A 15,064-nucleotide genomic window follows, 5' to 3' on the forward strand; every position below is an offset into this window, starting at 1 on the left:
GCGCAAGTGTTGCATTTTGAGGAGAAATTTATTTTGAGCAAAGAAAAACTGAATTTGAGTGAACAGAATTCATTGCTGCGTGCAGAAAATCAGTGTTTGCTATTATTCACACACGCACAACAGCAGCACCTCTCGCTCAGTTTTTGCATTTGCACTTGCTCGCAATGTGTTGCTTGCGCTCTCAACATTTCTGCCAGTGCGCGCTCAACTCTTTCTCTACACCGTTATATTTGTGCCACAAAACCAGCCAATCACAGACTTGGATGCAAAAAAAATCTGATTGGCTGTTTTGGTCTCCAATCAGCTCGAAATGATGAAATGCAATATCCCAGAATCCATTTCGTCCAAAACTCAAACGAGGCAGTTGCGGAGAAACAGGGTGTGGCGGAGTTTGAAATATTACTCTGTCGGGGTCACAAAATAAACTTTTAAGATATTTTCATGCCAGAATGTTTCTGTGTAAACTTCAAATATCTGCTCGATTTATCAAGACATCACATATTTGCATAAGTGCTCTAATGTTTTCGGATGTTACCCACCAGCTGACCGCATAGCTGGACTGGCCATTGGGCATACCGGGCATTTGCCCGGTGGGCCGATGGTGATTTTTCATGTTTATGTTTGTTTGTTTTTGTAATGGTATAAACAATGAAAGGTGGTGGATTAGCCAATTGGTCATGATCAACTCTCGGCTGGAACAATTACAATACATCCGTATTGAGGGGAAAAGGAACATGATTCATCCCGAACTTCAGCAACGATGAAAAAAAAAAGACACAAAGCTGGAGTTATTCTGTCTTTATGTTGCACAGCTGCCTCTTCTCCCCTCATTCTCCCTCCCTCTCCTGTTGCTACTTCAATCATGAAACTGATCAATGATCAGCTGATGTCTCTCTTGTTTGTTTATCGCCCACTTTACGCCAGAAAGAGGAAACCAGCAGATGCACTAAACAATGATCAGCTGTTTTTTAATATTACTTTCTAGTATCAGCTGATGTTTGCTGGAGCCACATCTGTAAATGCTGCTCATGATATCGGTTTTGATACGTGGTGAGAGGAAAACATTAAGGTGATACAAATCATACATATATACCAACAAGACAGTGTACATCACTGTCACAACAGTGTTTGTTTTAGTTCAAAGGCTTTATGGTTTTCCTATAATACCTGGTGGTGTAGTCTGTGATTTTTTTGTCAGTTCAGCCTTATATATTATGTTTAACCCCAGTGCCCACCCGGTCAGCTGGTGGGTAACAGGCATCTCCAAAAACATTAGAGCACTTATGCAAATATGTGATGTCTTGATAAATCGAGCAGATATTTGAAGTTTACAAAGAAACATTCTGGCATGAAAATATCTTAAAAGTTTATTTTGTGACCCCGACAGAGTAATATTTCAAACTCCGCCACACCCTGTTTCTCCGCAACTGCCTCGTTTGAGTTTTGGACGAAATGGATTCTGGGATATTGCATTTCGTCATTTCAAGCTGATTGGAGACCAAAACAGCCAATCACATTTTTTTTGCATCCAAGTCTGTGATTGGCTGGTTTTGTGGCACAAATATAACGGTGTAGAGAAAGAGTTGAGCACGCACAGGCAGAAATGTTGAGAGCGCAAATGCAAAAACTGAGCGAGAGGGGCTGCTATTGTGTGTGTGTGTGTGTGTGTGTGAATAATGGCAAACACTGAAATACATTTTCTGCATGCAGCAATGAATTCTGTTCACTCAAATTCAGTTTTTCTTTGCTCAAAATAAATTTCTCCTCAAAATGCAACACTTGCGCCTGCAATTTTTTTTTTACGTGTGCTCAGAATAGTGGCACAAAAATAACGCCATACACCTGCACAGACACCTGTGGGTTTAATGGGACGTGTTAAAGGAATGATGGTTTGCTTTAGTTTTTTCAGGGAAAATAGAGTTGGATTGAATAACCGGGACACTCTTAGTATGGTGACTAAGTCAGCTCGAGCTCCTAAGGTTACAATTCCTCTACACAACTCTACACAGCTGTATGGGGGGAAAATGAAGCAAACAAGCAAATACCAAAAATGCACTTGTGGCCGGCTCCAAAGGCTGTGTCTGTTGCCACAGATTCCCGTGTTAAAATGCCCAACTTTAAATAAGGAGAAAAAACAAAACAAAACAAAAAAAAAAAAACCAACATGTTCACACGCTGATACCAAAAAAGAAAAAAGGTTTGGTAACCGGTGTTCCTGCTTCTGCCCACAGTATGGTGGTTCAATCCTAACATGACTCACATGATGACATTTCATTAAGGCTTCAAACTGCAGCTTTGAGTCAAATGTTCATTTCTCCGCTGAGTACATTTTGTTCTAAGCCCAGTTTTCCTCCAACCACACGTATCAGTGAATCATGTAAGGATGTACCTTACTAACCAAGCCAGCTCTGGGGTTAACTGGTAACAAATATGGTGAGCTTGGTTAAAATAAAGTATCTGCATTCATATCATGGATGAATTACAAGTTTCTGCAAACAGGCGCGTTTCTTTTTGTTAGTGTCAAACTATTCTGCTAAGCATGGACTCCACTCTGAAATGTTTTCTAAGTCAAAGCATGAGATCTGCCTACCAATGAGTTCTCAAGCACAAACATCAGCCTGAAGAACCAAGTGCACACAAATTGCATGTTCAAGCCTTTTTCCCTTTCATTCCATTGTCCCTTTTTATTCGTCCCCATCTGTTGTGCTTCGTTCCCGTCCTCATGGCTTTCCTCTGCTCCTTTTCATCCCCGCTGTGAGGTAGTAAAACTGCAGCTTCATTCTCATCTGCAAACCAACAGTCTGGACGACAACCACGGGTCAGGAAGTGAGTAAATGAATGTCTAAGAGGAGAAACGTCTATAAAATCCAACTTACCTGAGGAAGGCTGGCAGTCTTCCTCATTATCTCACTGTAATCAAAGTTATTGAAGATGTTCTTGTCCTGACCGGGGTCATCTGCTGACATGTACAACTCCCCAGCATGGACGTCAGACACATTCACCTGGATGGAAAGCAGGATGGATGATACAGACAAATTTAATCTGCTTCTTTCCGTCTCCAACATATTGTGAGACAAGATGGATGGATCCATCACGTTCAACTCCCCAGGCTGAGCCTAACGCGCTCACTCGGGGGAGAATAAAGAGACCGATGCTGATGAAAGGAAGACGACCGTTATGCGGGATGAGTTTGTGGTTACCTACCTGAAATGTTTTGGGATTGAAGCCCAGCCACAGGGTGTACCTGTAGTCCCAGGTGCGCAGAGAGTAACCCATGATCTTTATGTCTTTGAGGTCAGGGAGGTCAGAGTTCTCCTAAGGGAAGAATTTGGAGTTTAAAGCGTCTTTGAGCTGGAGAAATCTCATGCAGCGCTGTCAGATCTGCAGCTGCCAGCTCAAACTGCGAGCCAGCTGCAGACAGACTGCCAAACTCCTGCATACAGAGATTAACCTACAGCAGGAGCAGCACTGGCCTGGATACTTTAATACAATGACTGTGCTTGATGGCGGCTCCAGTACCCCCCCCACACACACACACACGTCAGTGGCTGACCTCTGCAAATTCAGACATTTAACTGCAAATTCATAATCAACTTATTAAAGCAGCATCAAGACACCTCTGTATTAATAACATGCCTGCCTTCTGCTCTGCAATTACTTCCACACTGATACAAAACTAATCAGTTAACCTTAGCCGGCTAATGAGAGCTTTTTTCCCCCTTTTTGAAACAAACTACCTACCTGTGGTGCATCAGCAGGGCGAGGATATTGGCTGAAAGCTACATCTTCTGGAGTCCTCTCGCTTCGCCCTTGTGGCGCAGCATAGGAACGGTTATATCCTTCAGTACACAACTCCACCTGAAGGCAAGAAAACGGTCTAAACAGGTGAAGGGAGTAGATGTCAGGGGTAGTTGGATCATATTCATGTCTGCCATCTTTGGGCTTCGTTTGGTTTACTTGGTCATATTAACGCAATGTCATTTGAACGCCAATCGCAGTGACATGATGCTTTAAGCTGCAGATATTAGTTCAGGTACGGTGGGAGGCAAAGAGCTGCTTCACCACTAGAAGGTCCCGAGAAGGTGCTGTGCTTTCCCCACGCTCTTTATACGAGCATGTTAGGCCCACTCATGGTTCTTAATTGGCTGCCTGATTATCTGTCTCTCTGTGTTAAGAGTCCAGATGGAACGGCGACCTATCTGAATGATAGGGCACACCCTGTCAGCTCCGAGAGCCTCCAGCCTTCTGCAGCCCTGCGTGGATAAGCAGTTAAGAAGATAGATGGATGGAGTTCTCTTCTGGTCTCGTTAGGCAGAGAGTGTAGTATGAACACAGTCTGAAGATCAATGAAAGCCGATTGTAGTAGTCCGGCGTGTTCGTAGTGAGAGGCTGCTAATGGACTCGTGTGAACCATTTCAGCTGTTTCGCATATGTGCCGACGAACTGTACAGCCTGGGAGTGGGAACGCTGTCACTTTTGCAGTGCGCAACAACAATGGTGAGAAAAATCTGAGGCCATTTCAGTGATATGAATGCAGAAGCACAGATTTAGAGATTACGCAGAGGGAGCTGCTGCAACCCAGAGAAAACAGTTCAGAGTTCTTCTATTGCAGCAGTGATGCAGAGGTTTGTCTGATTACAGCCACGCTTACTGCAACAATAGTAACATGTTAGCATTAAGACTGACATTCACAGCATCAATTTATTTTCAGTTTTAATAAACCTCAGAGTTTTAAAGACTTATAGGCATCAGGAACTTCTACCAGCTGTGGTATTCTCTACTTTGAAGAAAAATCTAGCTCGACATGAACACTTGAGGCGCTCATATCCAACTAAAGTCTCATTGACAGCACAAAGGTGCTGTCCCGAGCACACTGGTCTTTGAGGCTGATGGGAATATCATCTGTTTTGCAGGTAACCAGGTCAAAGCTGCAGACCGATTACAATTTGTTCTTGTGATTAGAAACATAGGTTGATGTTCATATCCTGATACCTGGAAAGAAATGTCAGGGCACTGCACGGGAACTTCGAGGCCGGCCAGGTAGGACACAGTAGGAAAGACATCCACCAGCTCCACCAGCCTACTTCTAACTTTGCCACCTGAGACAGATAAAAGTCACCCAATTACAGACGCCTTAAAAACAAAGCCAGTCAAGATCTCCACTATCATTTACTAAACATCCTCCACTTAAATTTCATGATTATTGCATCACTTGCATTTGAAGTAAAAGCTCTCTGACGGCAAAATATCAAAGTGTATCCCTGTGTAAATCATTTTTAAGCTCTATATGGAAATCAAAGAATGTATTAATGTTAAACAAGCATACTATTAAATGCTTTTTTTTTGGGGGGGGGGTGGGGGGGGGGGGGGTGGTCTTACTTTTGATGCTGTGCACAGATTCCCTTAAGACATCTATAAACGGGAAGGTTGATGTACCAGCTTCATTGCCATCAGGAACAAAGAAGATCAGAGGTACGCGTGTTGCGACATCAAAATTCGAGTATTTAGCCCATTCACCATGCTCACCCAGTGACCAACCTGCAGCAACAGAAGCCCAGTAGCACACAGTTCATTAAGACTCGGGCAAACAGGAGACAAAGAAATTGATCAGTCTCAGTCATACAAATAATACTTTTCATTTAAGGCAACACATTTGACTGATGTTTGTCCCAGTCATGAAAATGATGGCATTTGACTGGGCTTTACGCAGTGATTCATCAAATAGTCACACAGAGGATTCAGTCTAGTGCTCTCAACTGAATGAGACATTAAAAGAGAACAGAGTTTTCCAGTCACAAAGCTGAAAAAACAAAAAAGGTAAGTGGTGCAGGGTAGAGAAAGTAGAAAAAAAAAAAAACCTATGGGAACAAATCATGGCACAATTTGCTGTTACAACAGTGCCATCTGGTGGTGCAAGATAAACATGACAAGCTCAATAAACCATATTTTGTTTAATTTGCACAGAACACCTGATAAAAGATATTTTAGCAACTTATTTTTCTAAATGCTTAAAAAGAAAGAAACAAAACAAACTGATTAACATTAGCTGCCTACATCTCATCCAGCTACGCGTCTCCTCACCATGATCAGAGGTGAACACCACCATAGTGTTGTCTGCCAGCCCCAGCTCTTCCAGTGCACTGAGCAGCCGACCAACTTGAGCATCCATATATGACACTGCAGCATAGTAGTGCTGACGGATACGCAGCTGGAACACAGGATATAAAACACTACAGTGTTGCTGTTCGCTTCAGGAGGAACAACCACGGTAACCAAACTGGAGGTGCTGAGAGCAGCTGGTTCATACCTGGAAGTCTTTCGGTATAGATCCGTAGGGGAAGCTAATGTTGAGTTTTTCCACATCCTCTCTCTTCCTTACATCTGTCCAGGGGTTGTAGGCCACAGTGGGAAGGCGTTCGGGGACATCTGGGTCGGAGGCCAGAGTCATTTGGTCTAGAGGATACAGGGTCAGGTAGTCCTGTGGAAAAATCTCAGAATTATTTCTGATTCGGGTTTTCTGACACTCCCTGGCCTTTGACCCACCACAAGACATCGATCTCATTGGTTTTTATTGCGTTACAGTTGTACTTTATTGTTGTCAATATTCTTATAGGCTTCTTTTGTCCAAATGAACATTACTGTTAAGCAGCAGAACAACATCTTCCACTTTTCACACACTGAGCCACCTTTGTGCTAAGGACAGGCTGTTCCCTGAGGGGCTGAGGACTAACTGAATTGCATAGAGTATACCATCAGTGAGTTACTGTTTGTGGTGTGAATAACCCAGATTCCATCAGCAGTCGTTGAGTTTCTTTTCAGTGCTGCCAATCAGACTTGTAGTGCTCACTCCAGGCAAACTCATAAGTCAGTCAGTATGAGTGAAATATTCAACTGAATGCTTTCTGTAGTCAGGTCTTACAAAACTCCAAGACTTAGCAAGTATTAGAGTGATAAAATATTAAGCAACTGAAATAAAATTAGTAGTATCTTGTTAAAAACATTGCTCTGAGTCGAGGTTCACTACATCATCATGTTGATCTTGGTCAACTCATTCATTCATTCAAAGTTAGAGCTACAATAGTGATATAAAGTGCAATCAATGAGCTCCACACTTATTCAAAATGCTTCTGATGTCCCTTTTATCTTCTTCAGGGTTATCGTCTTGTGAAGCTATACAGCACTCCCAGCTCTCCTGCTGCTACAGACCATATCTAACATATTTGTGACATGCTCCTTCACTGTGTCAAGGACAGCAGCGAGATCCTTTGTTTGAACAGCAGGTTGCTACAGTTCAGGTCGTCTGCACAAACCTTTTCCCTTTGACAGCTTAGATCAGAATTGCCTGACCCTCGAGGGCGAATTCATGGTGCACAACCATGTGAATGTCAAAAACACCAGGCATGCTTCATGCTTCTCCTGAGCCGATGCATCTCCTTCAGGCTCAGTGAACTGCAGTTGCACCCGTGGACTGTAGGCAAAGACTCAAATCTGATCCTTGACATTAAAGTTGACACGATTGTGCATGTTTTTATAAGGACAATGAGCCTTTCAATCAAACCGCATCATTCAGTGAGTTCACTGACGGGGACTATTCTTGCACACAGCGGCTCATTATCCACTGTTTGGAAATACTTCAGATTTAGGGCAAGCTTTACTAACCAACAACAAATCACATAAAGAAAGCTGCAGAGTTGCGTCTGCAACACACAGCAACAAACACCAATCAAACTGCCACCAGTGCAGTGGTTGCTTATGGCTGTGTTCATAAACACAAGCCGCACAGCTTGTCACTCCATCGACCTCACAAAGACCCACGGAAATCACCGCCACAATCACGTCAACTAAACACTGAATCTGAAGGCTTTACATTGTAAAGTGCTATTTGTCACTAAAAATAAAAGAATCATAATAAATATTCAGGATCTCCATATAGATCAAAGTAATGGGGATAATCATGTTGGCCATAATGGTGCAGCTCTACTCCTCAGTGCTTAATATAAGAGGATTCATCTGACTTATAAAGTCTTAGTTCAAGTCAGGAACTGAATTATGTGAAACCTGCAAGTATTAAGTGACTGGACTGAAGAAGAGAGTCACTGGGAAGTCATATCAATACTTTGTAACTGTATTGATGTAGCTAACCAACATGTACAGTAGAGTTCAAGCAGTCCAGAGGAACAGTAGGAATGGATAATAAGTGACAAACCTGTGGAATCCTAAAAGGTATATGCGGCTTATGAAAACCCACAGCCAAGAAGAAAGGATCGTCATCGTTGACTCGACTCTTCAGTAACCTCACCGCCTCCTCTGTGCTCTCCAGGTCAGGGAGGGTTCCCCCAGGCTGCTCGCTCACATTCACAGCACAGAGCAAGTTGACGTGGAGTTTCCCATCCTTCCCTTTACACATCTGGAAACAACGTTTGTATGAAAATTATGTGACATCTGAAGTTGTGTTGTGGCCACAAAGATTCCAGAATCGACTTGCTTATGTACCAATGTCTTTGGGCTCTGCTGTACTTTCCATCAGTTCACAAGTAACATCTTTTGCTGCTAGAAGCAGTTTGATACCCAGTGTAGATGATGCGTTTAGAGGTTTTGTTGAAAACAGTTTTCAGTCATAAATAGAATCTAAGTTCTGCCACAGAAAAGAGTCACAAGGAAATGAGTTAGCACTTTATACTCCCAGTTCCTTTTTTTCTAAACCAATTTAGATCCCTGGAATTTTGGTTAGATGGATGAAATAAGGTCTGTGCTCAACACAGACTTTAGATATTTCCAGGTTTACGTCGACAACTGAAAATAAGTAAATAACACGCTTGGGAATGCTAAAACTTCTCCAGCTGCCCCAGACAATGGGACATGACACTGCATGTGTAGCCCAGGAGGTAACTGGTTGGTAGTGTGTATTCTGACACAGGTGAATTATTCCCTAAAGGGGTACCTCTCGAAAACTGATGAATCACGGTGTGCTAAAGGATCATTAACATTGAGAAACAGGCTTTCCGTTTGAAAGGCTCCTTTTATAATCAACACGGTGAAAGTCGTACCTTTTTTTTCTCATATGTGAATGAAGGTGGGTGATAGGCTGGGATGGACCAGCTGTAAGGATAGTCGTCAGTATTGTTGGAGGCAATGCCTACAGAGTGGAAAAAAAACAAAACACAACCATTATTTTCACAGCTATTCTACTGGAAAGTGGTGCATGTGCAGTTCTTTGTGGATTTCTATTCAAAATGCACCTGGTTAAACCTACCTGGGTGAAACACCTTGCCCACAGACATAGTGAAGTACCCTTGAGATTTAAAGTACTGTGGCAGGGTCGTGTAGTTTCCAGAATGGACTCTCCAGTAGGAGTTGAAGTCATAGAGCCTGGTTGTGTCCGGTCTGCGACTGGTTAACATGGATACCCGACTGGGACCGCACACAGCTTGCTGAGAGAGGAAAAGAGAGATCCAGTGAGGTTAAGCAATGCAGTTCAATTCACCACAGCTAACACGAACAATGCAACTGACCTGCGCAAAGGCATTGAGAAAGACTTGGCCTCTGGATGCCAGCTGGTCAATGTTGGGCGATTTAGCCACCGGATCCCCATAGCACCCCAGAGATGTCCGCAAATCATCTGCCATGATGAAAAGGACATTTTTCCTCTCTGAAAGCAAACACAATCACAGATTACTCTCTTTCTCTCCACGCCCTCAAATCAGCCACGGAGCGCTATGGCACAGTTTCCAGGAAAGAGTCACACTAATGTGGGAGTGTACCATTATTCTAGTAAACTTAAAGTAAGCGCATTTAAAATCCAAGAACAGAAACTTAAAAACTGAAGCTGAAAATAAGATGAACGCGTAAAACATACCAAACAAAGCGCCATTCAGTTGGTAAATTAAATTAAACTAACAGCCAACAGTAGCACCAGCCGCTGAGTCAATAAATATTCTGGACTCATTACAGCCAATATAAGTTAACCAAGTTACAGTCATTAGAAAGTCTATGAAGTTTTGCTAGCAGCAATCAGATTACACCTGAAGTCCAAACCCCACCTACCTCTCCGCGCGGCAGCAGGATACGTCGACGTGTGAAGGACCAGCAGGAAAAAACACTTCAGGACAAATATGTCCATTTTAGAGGAGCCAAAAACGGCTATAGCGCGATATCCTGACGTTAGCCTCCTGCTGTTCAAACTTCCGTCCTGCGCACTCCCGTCAAAACAAAACAGCGTGCCCGTTTGCGTGATTTAATTACTTCCTGATTAACCAGCTGTCACTCTTCATTGGCTATTTCAGCTACGGCCTCGGTGCCCGCGGCTCATTTGATGAGTTCAGTCACGTGTCAGTCATATTAAATGTCCCGTTGAATACCAGCACCCAGTCTAATTAAAATGAGATGATAGCCGCAGTCTAATGAAACTTTTGCGTTGTAACAAATCAGTTACATCCCGAGTATCTGCCAGTCAGCCTGCGTGTAGCTTCATTTGTACAACAGGCACCGAATAAAGAAAATACAGTTTAATTACAGAGCCGTGAAAACAACTGAGGAGTAGGAAGCCCCAAAAGACTTAGAAGAAATTCACAGCTTTCATTTAGGGGCGACGATCTCTATCCGTTAACTTTACATTAACGTAACTGAAAAATAGGAAGCGAGTGAGAGGTCTCACTCCGCACATTGCTGACTTCCGCAAATTAACCGAATTACCAACAATAAGAAAGAAACTGCTGTTGATGGTACCAGAGCCAAAGAAGAAAGATCTGCCTACAAACAGAACGAAAGCTGAAGTGTTTGCAGTGTTGCGGGAAAAAATAATTTCAAATATATTGATTGATTTATTTTGCAAAATCTATAGGGAACATTCCCCGAAAGCTACTGTTTGCTAAGTGTGACAGAAAAAAACGCCCAAAGTCATTGTTTTGACGTTACAGTTATTTAATTATTGAATAAACAACTCAAAAAACAAACAAACATGAGAGTTACTATAAAAAGTTGTAGCCACAGCTAGGGCAGCTGTAGCTACAACTGTAGCTGCCTCCACCAGTGTGTGAATGTGAGAGTGAATGAATAGTCTTGAGGGTCTCGAAAAGCGCTATATAAATGCAATCCATTATTATTATTATTATTATTATTATTATTATTATTATTATTATTATTATTATTATTAAAAATAACCAGATCTATTTTTTTTAGTTTACATGTTTTTGTTTTGTTTGTTTTTTTCAGCTAACCACCACTCAAATCACCTGAAGTCTGATGTTAAAAATAAATAATAATAATCATAAATCCAAAATAATAAAACTAACTACATAAATAAATAAATCAACTGGAAACTATATAAACAGGAGAATGAATACTAAAGTCAATAAGTACAAATACAAATATCAATTTATTACATTTTACAGATAATAAAATGAAAACAATGTTAATATACATTCTTAATGTTATCTTACATGCATTTAATAGCATATTTGTTATTTAATATTATTTATTTTTGAGTCGGTGTGAAAACATCGTGCACAATACACGATCTTCGAAGCAGCGACACTGAACATGGCGGACACGAGCGGCAAACGTCTACTCGACAGCGATAAAACTGGTGAACCAGCTCCAGACGTCAAGAGGGGAAAAACTGACAATGAGAATGGGCGAGAAGATGGAAATGAGTCGGTCCAGGAAAATGTCCTGTCTGGGTTCAAAACCTCAAGCGTGTTGAGTGACTCCGCCCGAGAGAAAAACATCTTTATCCACGGAAAGGTAGCGTTGTTGCAAAGTTAGCTACCGTTGCTCAGTGTGCAGACCATATGCAACTATTTGTTACTTGTAACTATTGTTACAGAGTTGCAAGCGGCGTTTTAAAGGAAGCCGTTTTTGAAAGTGGTTTTTGAATGATTTGTAAGGAACTGTACGACACTAGCTTCCGGTTTGACTTTTCAAAATAATAGTCCTTTGTTTTGTTTTTGTTTTTTGCAAACCAGGCCTGATAGGAACTTTGATCTTATGGTATCTTACTATGATCTTAAGGTTGCAGATCAGGATGCTGTGGTTATTCTTGAAAAGACCCCGATCAGAGAAGACTCACTGGCTCAGCTCTTTAGTGGTTCCACACTCAAACTGGAGATGAAAAACGACATCTACAGCACATATCGGCTCCAGGCTCCCCCTCATCTCAATGGTATGCTCCCCCGCTAGTAAACTGTCTGAATGTTATGTGATGTCAGTCAGATAACCTGCGTGTTTCTGTTATACAGAGATTAAGACCACAGTGGTGTGTCCAGCCACTGAGAAGCATATAAAGAAATACCAGCGTAAGGAGAGTTTCCTGGTCGAGGAAACGGAGGAAGACTATAAGAATATTACTCTACCCCACATTCTGAAGCAGAGTTTTAGTGTGCAGGTCAGTCTCTTTGGAGTACCTCTTCTGCTCCAGTCTGCTCTTTGGAGTGCACACTGCTCACTTTTCCCTGATTTTTACCTTCCAGTGGGTTTACAACATCTTGGAGAAGAAGGCAGAGGCTGAACGGATCGTTTATGAAGATCCAGATCCTGATGTCGGCTTTGTCCTCCTTCCGGATTTCAAGTGGGACCAAAAACAGGTCAGAGGCCACTAATGTTGACACTGCTTCACTGACTTTAAAACTCTTGATCAACCAGAATAAACTAGAACATGATTTTACACTAAAGCTCTGGCATGTTTTGCAGACCTCATTTCTATGCAGACAACCATATATTTACAGTGGCACAAACACTATTCTTCTGTACCTCTGTAATATTTCATTTAGCATTGCATGACAACTCCAGGCTGGAGCATTTTAACACTATAATACACATTTAGATGCAAAGTGGTAAGATTGGAAAGAATGTGCTTGAGCACAAAAGCCCAAAATGGAGTGCACCAATGTGCTTATGGAACACCTTCATGCAATATTCCCTTTATTGAAAAATAAGTAAATAAATCACAGTCTGCCATTATTTGTATGATTAACACAATTAGACTGATCGATTTACAGTTTTCCTTAATGATTGTGATAAATGGTAATATCCCAAACCTGATGTGTCTTTTGAAAATGAAACTTTGGAGAAAGTAACTTATTTGAGTTTTATGATGAACTTGCCCTACGCTGGCTACAGTTCATGAAGAGGACACACAGTGTAACTGATATAGTAAGTCTTTTGGCTTAAAGCTTCATGTTAAGAGTGTAAATTTACACAGTATATGTGCAGGTGTGATTAAACCTGCGCATATACTGGCCAGCAGAGGGCGACTTCATAGAAATCTATGGAAAAATGGCCCTAAGTTCCCACTTCTGTGACCTCAGAAAAACCTTCCTAATGACATTTTTGGGCTGAGTCGCTTTTTTCAGGTCATAGTAACTAAACCATGGGACTCTGCTAACAATGGCACTGGCTAGCTTGGTTAGCAAGGCAAGTTTTGGCTAGTGAAAAACTTCCCTAGAATGTACTCATACGTTACAGTACAGCAAATATACCGGAAAAGGCATCTGCCTGTCAATTAAAGTTGCCACAGCACCAATACTGCACAAATTAATACAATCCTTAATGCAATTTAAAATGGTTAGCTATATAGAAATTCACTCCCTTGCTCTGAAATTGTATTCTCTAACATGGGGTCACTATGGATTAAATCTTTAGTTTTTCAGCCCCTGGAGCTTTTTACTCAAAAGCTTACTGGATGGCGAGTTCTTGGATTTTTAGACCACTTAACAGCCTCGGCACATCTGTCTTCTTTCAGGTGGATGATTTGTACCTCATTGCAATACTACATCAGAGAGACATCAAGAGCCTTCGAGATCTGACATCAGAGCATGTCCCGCTGCTGCAGAACATCTTCCAGAAAGGAAAGGTGGGATTAAAGTTATCCTCAGGTCTCAGTTAAAGAGAGCTATATGCATATCAGTCATCTTTACTCAATGTGGCTTCATTCATTCTCTGCGATGATATCTGTGTAAATTAGGAAGCCATCCTCCAGCGCTACAACCTTCCAGCCAGTAAGCTGAGAGTCTACCTGCACTACCAGCCCTCCTATTACCACCTGCACGTCCACTTCACCAAGCTGGGCTATGACGCGCCGGGCTGCGGTGTGGAGCGAGCCCATCTCATCGCTGATGTCATCCAGAACCTCCAGTCAAACCCCCAGTATTACAAAACCCGGACACTCTATTTTCCCATGAGGGCAGATGATGGACTGCTCAGTAAGTTCAAGGAGGCAGGGAGGCTGTAATGAACTAAACTCAGAGCACCATCCACCGCTTCTCTCTGTCCATCCAAACCGTGAGCTTTACAGCTTTTTTTTTGTTTTTGTTTTTGAATGTTATCAGTTGGCTTGACATGCTAATGTTCACGCTACTCCAGCCCATAACTTTTAATCCATATCAAATATTGTCTCTGTAAACTGGATCATCCTTTAATGCCAGTTCACAGCTCTGTTCATCATGTTGTAGAACAACGTTATTGACACTCTGTTCCCATCTGATCCGGTTTGTAGTCTGTTTTTATGACTTTTCTTTTTTTCAAAAGTAATTTGTATATTTCTGATGTTTTTTTGTAGTTGTGTCAGAAATTGTTATTAGTCTTTTTGTGATTAAAAACATAACAGTAGATGAAGCATTTTTTAATCAGTGATGTGCTTTCTGACTGAATGTTGTCAACTAAATTAAAGTACGTTTGGTTTCTAACTCTTTATTAAAATGTATTAAGTTTGCAGTGTTGGTTTCAATAATCCCTCAAATACATAATTGGGTATATTATAACCAGGCCTATTATCCTTGCCTTATTTTCTGACATAAACAGAGGGGGTTACACCAAGCTCCGGGATAAGATCTATACGGACAATTTTAAACTGTGAATCATGGAAAGCTAAACTGGTACAGTCCAAGAGCCCAACTAATACCAACAACCAAAATGAGCTGTTAGCTGCTGCATCTGTATCTGCATTTATAATGACTGATATGTCAAAAATTAAAATGCAAAGATGCCTTTGAAGAAACCCATGCAAGCATGTTGTGATGGTTGATGTTGTCCAACAGGGGGCACTCTATAGCTTCACTGTTGGCAGCGT

At 41.7% G+C, this 15,064-nt stretch overlaps 2 protein-coding genes across 3 annotated transcripts; one reads left to right on the forward strand and one right to left on the reverse strand.

Annotated features, from left to right (window-relative positions):
- Positions 1 to 1,806: 1,806 nt before the first annotated feature.
- ids (iduronate 2-sulfatase) lies at positions 1,807 to 10,617 on the reverse strand. Of its 2 annotated transcripts, XM_006781875.3 has the most exons (13): positions 10,045 to 10,616; positions 9,513 to 9,649; positions 9,254 to 9,431; positions 9,048 to 9,136; positions 8,207 to 8,407; positions 6,308 to 6,478; positions 6,082 to 6,208; positions 5,380 to 5,538; positions 4,993 to 5,099; positions 3,742 to 3,858; positions 3,205 to 3,315; positions 2,877 to 3,002; positions 1,807 to 2,801 (listed from the first exon to the last, which is right to left on the reverse strand). In XM_006781875.3, exons 1-13 carry the CDS (start codon positions 10,118 to 10,120, stop codon positions 2,721 to 2,723), a joined length of 1,680 nt encoding a protein of 559 aa, XP_006781938.2. In that variant the 5' UTR covers positions 10,121 to 10,616; the 3' UTR covers positions 1,807 to 2,720. The 2 variants fall into 2 exon arrangements, with proteins under 2 accessions (XP_006781938.2, XP_006781939.2); XM_006781876.3 differs by lacking the exon at positions 8,207 to 8,407 and having other exon boundaries at positions 10,045 to 10,617.
- Positions 10,618 to 11,516: 899 nt separating this feature from the next.
- Positions 11,517 to 14,756, forward strand: dcps (decapping enzyme, scavenger). Its single transcript, XM_006781874.3, has 6 exons — positions 11,517 to 11,742; positions 12,010 to 12,160; positions 12,237 to 12,382; positions 12,468 to 12,581; positions 13,739 to 13,849; positions 13,961 to 14,756. The coding sequence occupies exons 1-6, from the start codon at positions 11,539 to 11,541 to the stop codon at positions 14,225 to 14,227; spliced, it is 993 nt and encodes a 330-aa protein (XP_006781937.1). The 5' UTR covers positions 11,517 to 11,538; the 3' UTR covers positions 14,228 to 14,756.
- Positions 14,757 to 15,064: the final 308 nt, after the last annotated feature.

Source organism: Neolamprologus brichardi, chromosome 2 (genome assembly GCF_056152115.1).
Source record: "Neolamprologus brichardi isolate AB-2024 chromosome 2, ASM5615211v1, whole genome shotgun sequence".
Taxonomy (NCBI): Eukaryota; Metazoa; Chordata; class Actinopteri; order Cichliformes; family Cichlidae; genus Neolamprologus; species Neolamprologus brichardi.

Coding starts and splice junctions, on each gene's coding strand:
- ids (XM_006781875.3), bottom strand. CDS start 10,120: ATGGACATATTTGTCCTGAAGTGTTTTTTCCTGCTGGTCCTTCACACG. Junction 9,650..10,044: donor TCCTGCTGCCGCGCGGAGAG/GTAGGTGGGGTT, acceptor GTTTGCTTTCAG/AGAGGAAAAATGTCCTTTTC. Junction 5,100..5,379: donor ATCTGTGCACAGCATCAAAA/GTAAGACCACCC, acceptor TATCTGTCTCAG/GTGGCAAAGTTAGAAGTAGG.
- dcps (XM_006781874.3), top strand. CDS start 11,539: ATGGCGGACACGAGCGGCAAACGTCTACTCGACAGCGATAAAACTGGT. Junction 12,161..12,236: donor GGCTCCCCCTCATCTCAATG/GTATGCTCCCCC, acceptor TCTGTTATACAG/AGATTAAGACCACAGTGGTG. Junction 12,383..12,467: donor AGCAGAGTTTTAGTGTGCAG/GTCAGTCTCTTT, acceptor TTTACCTTCCAG/TGGGTTTACAACATCTTGGA.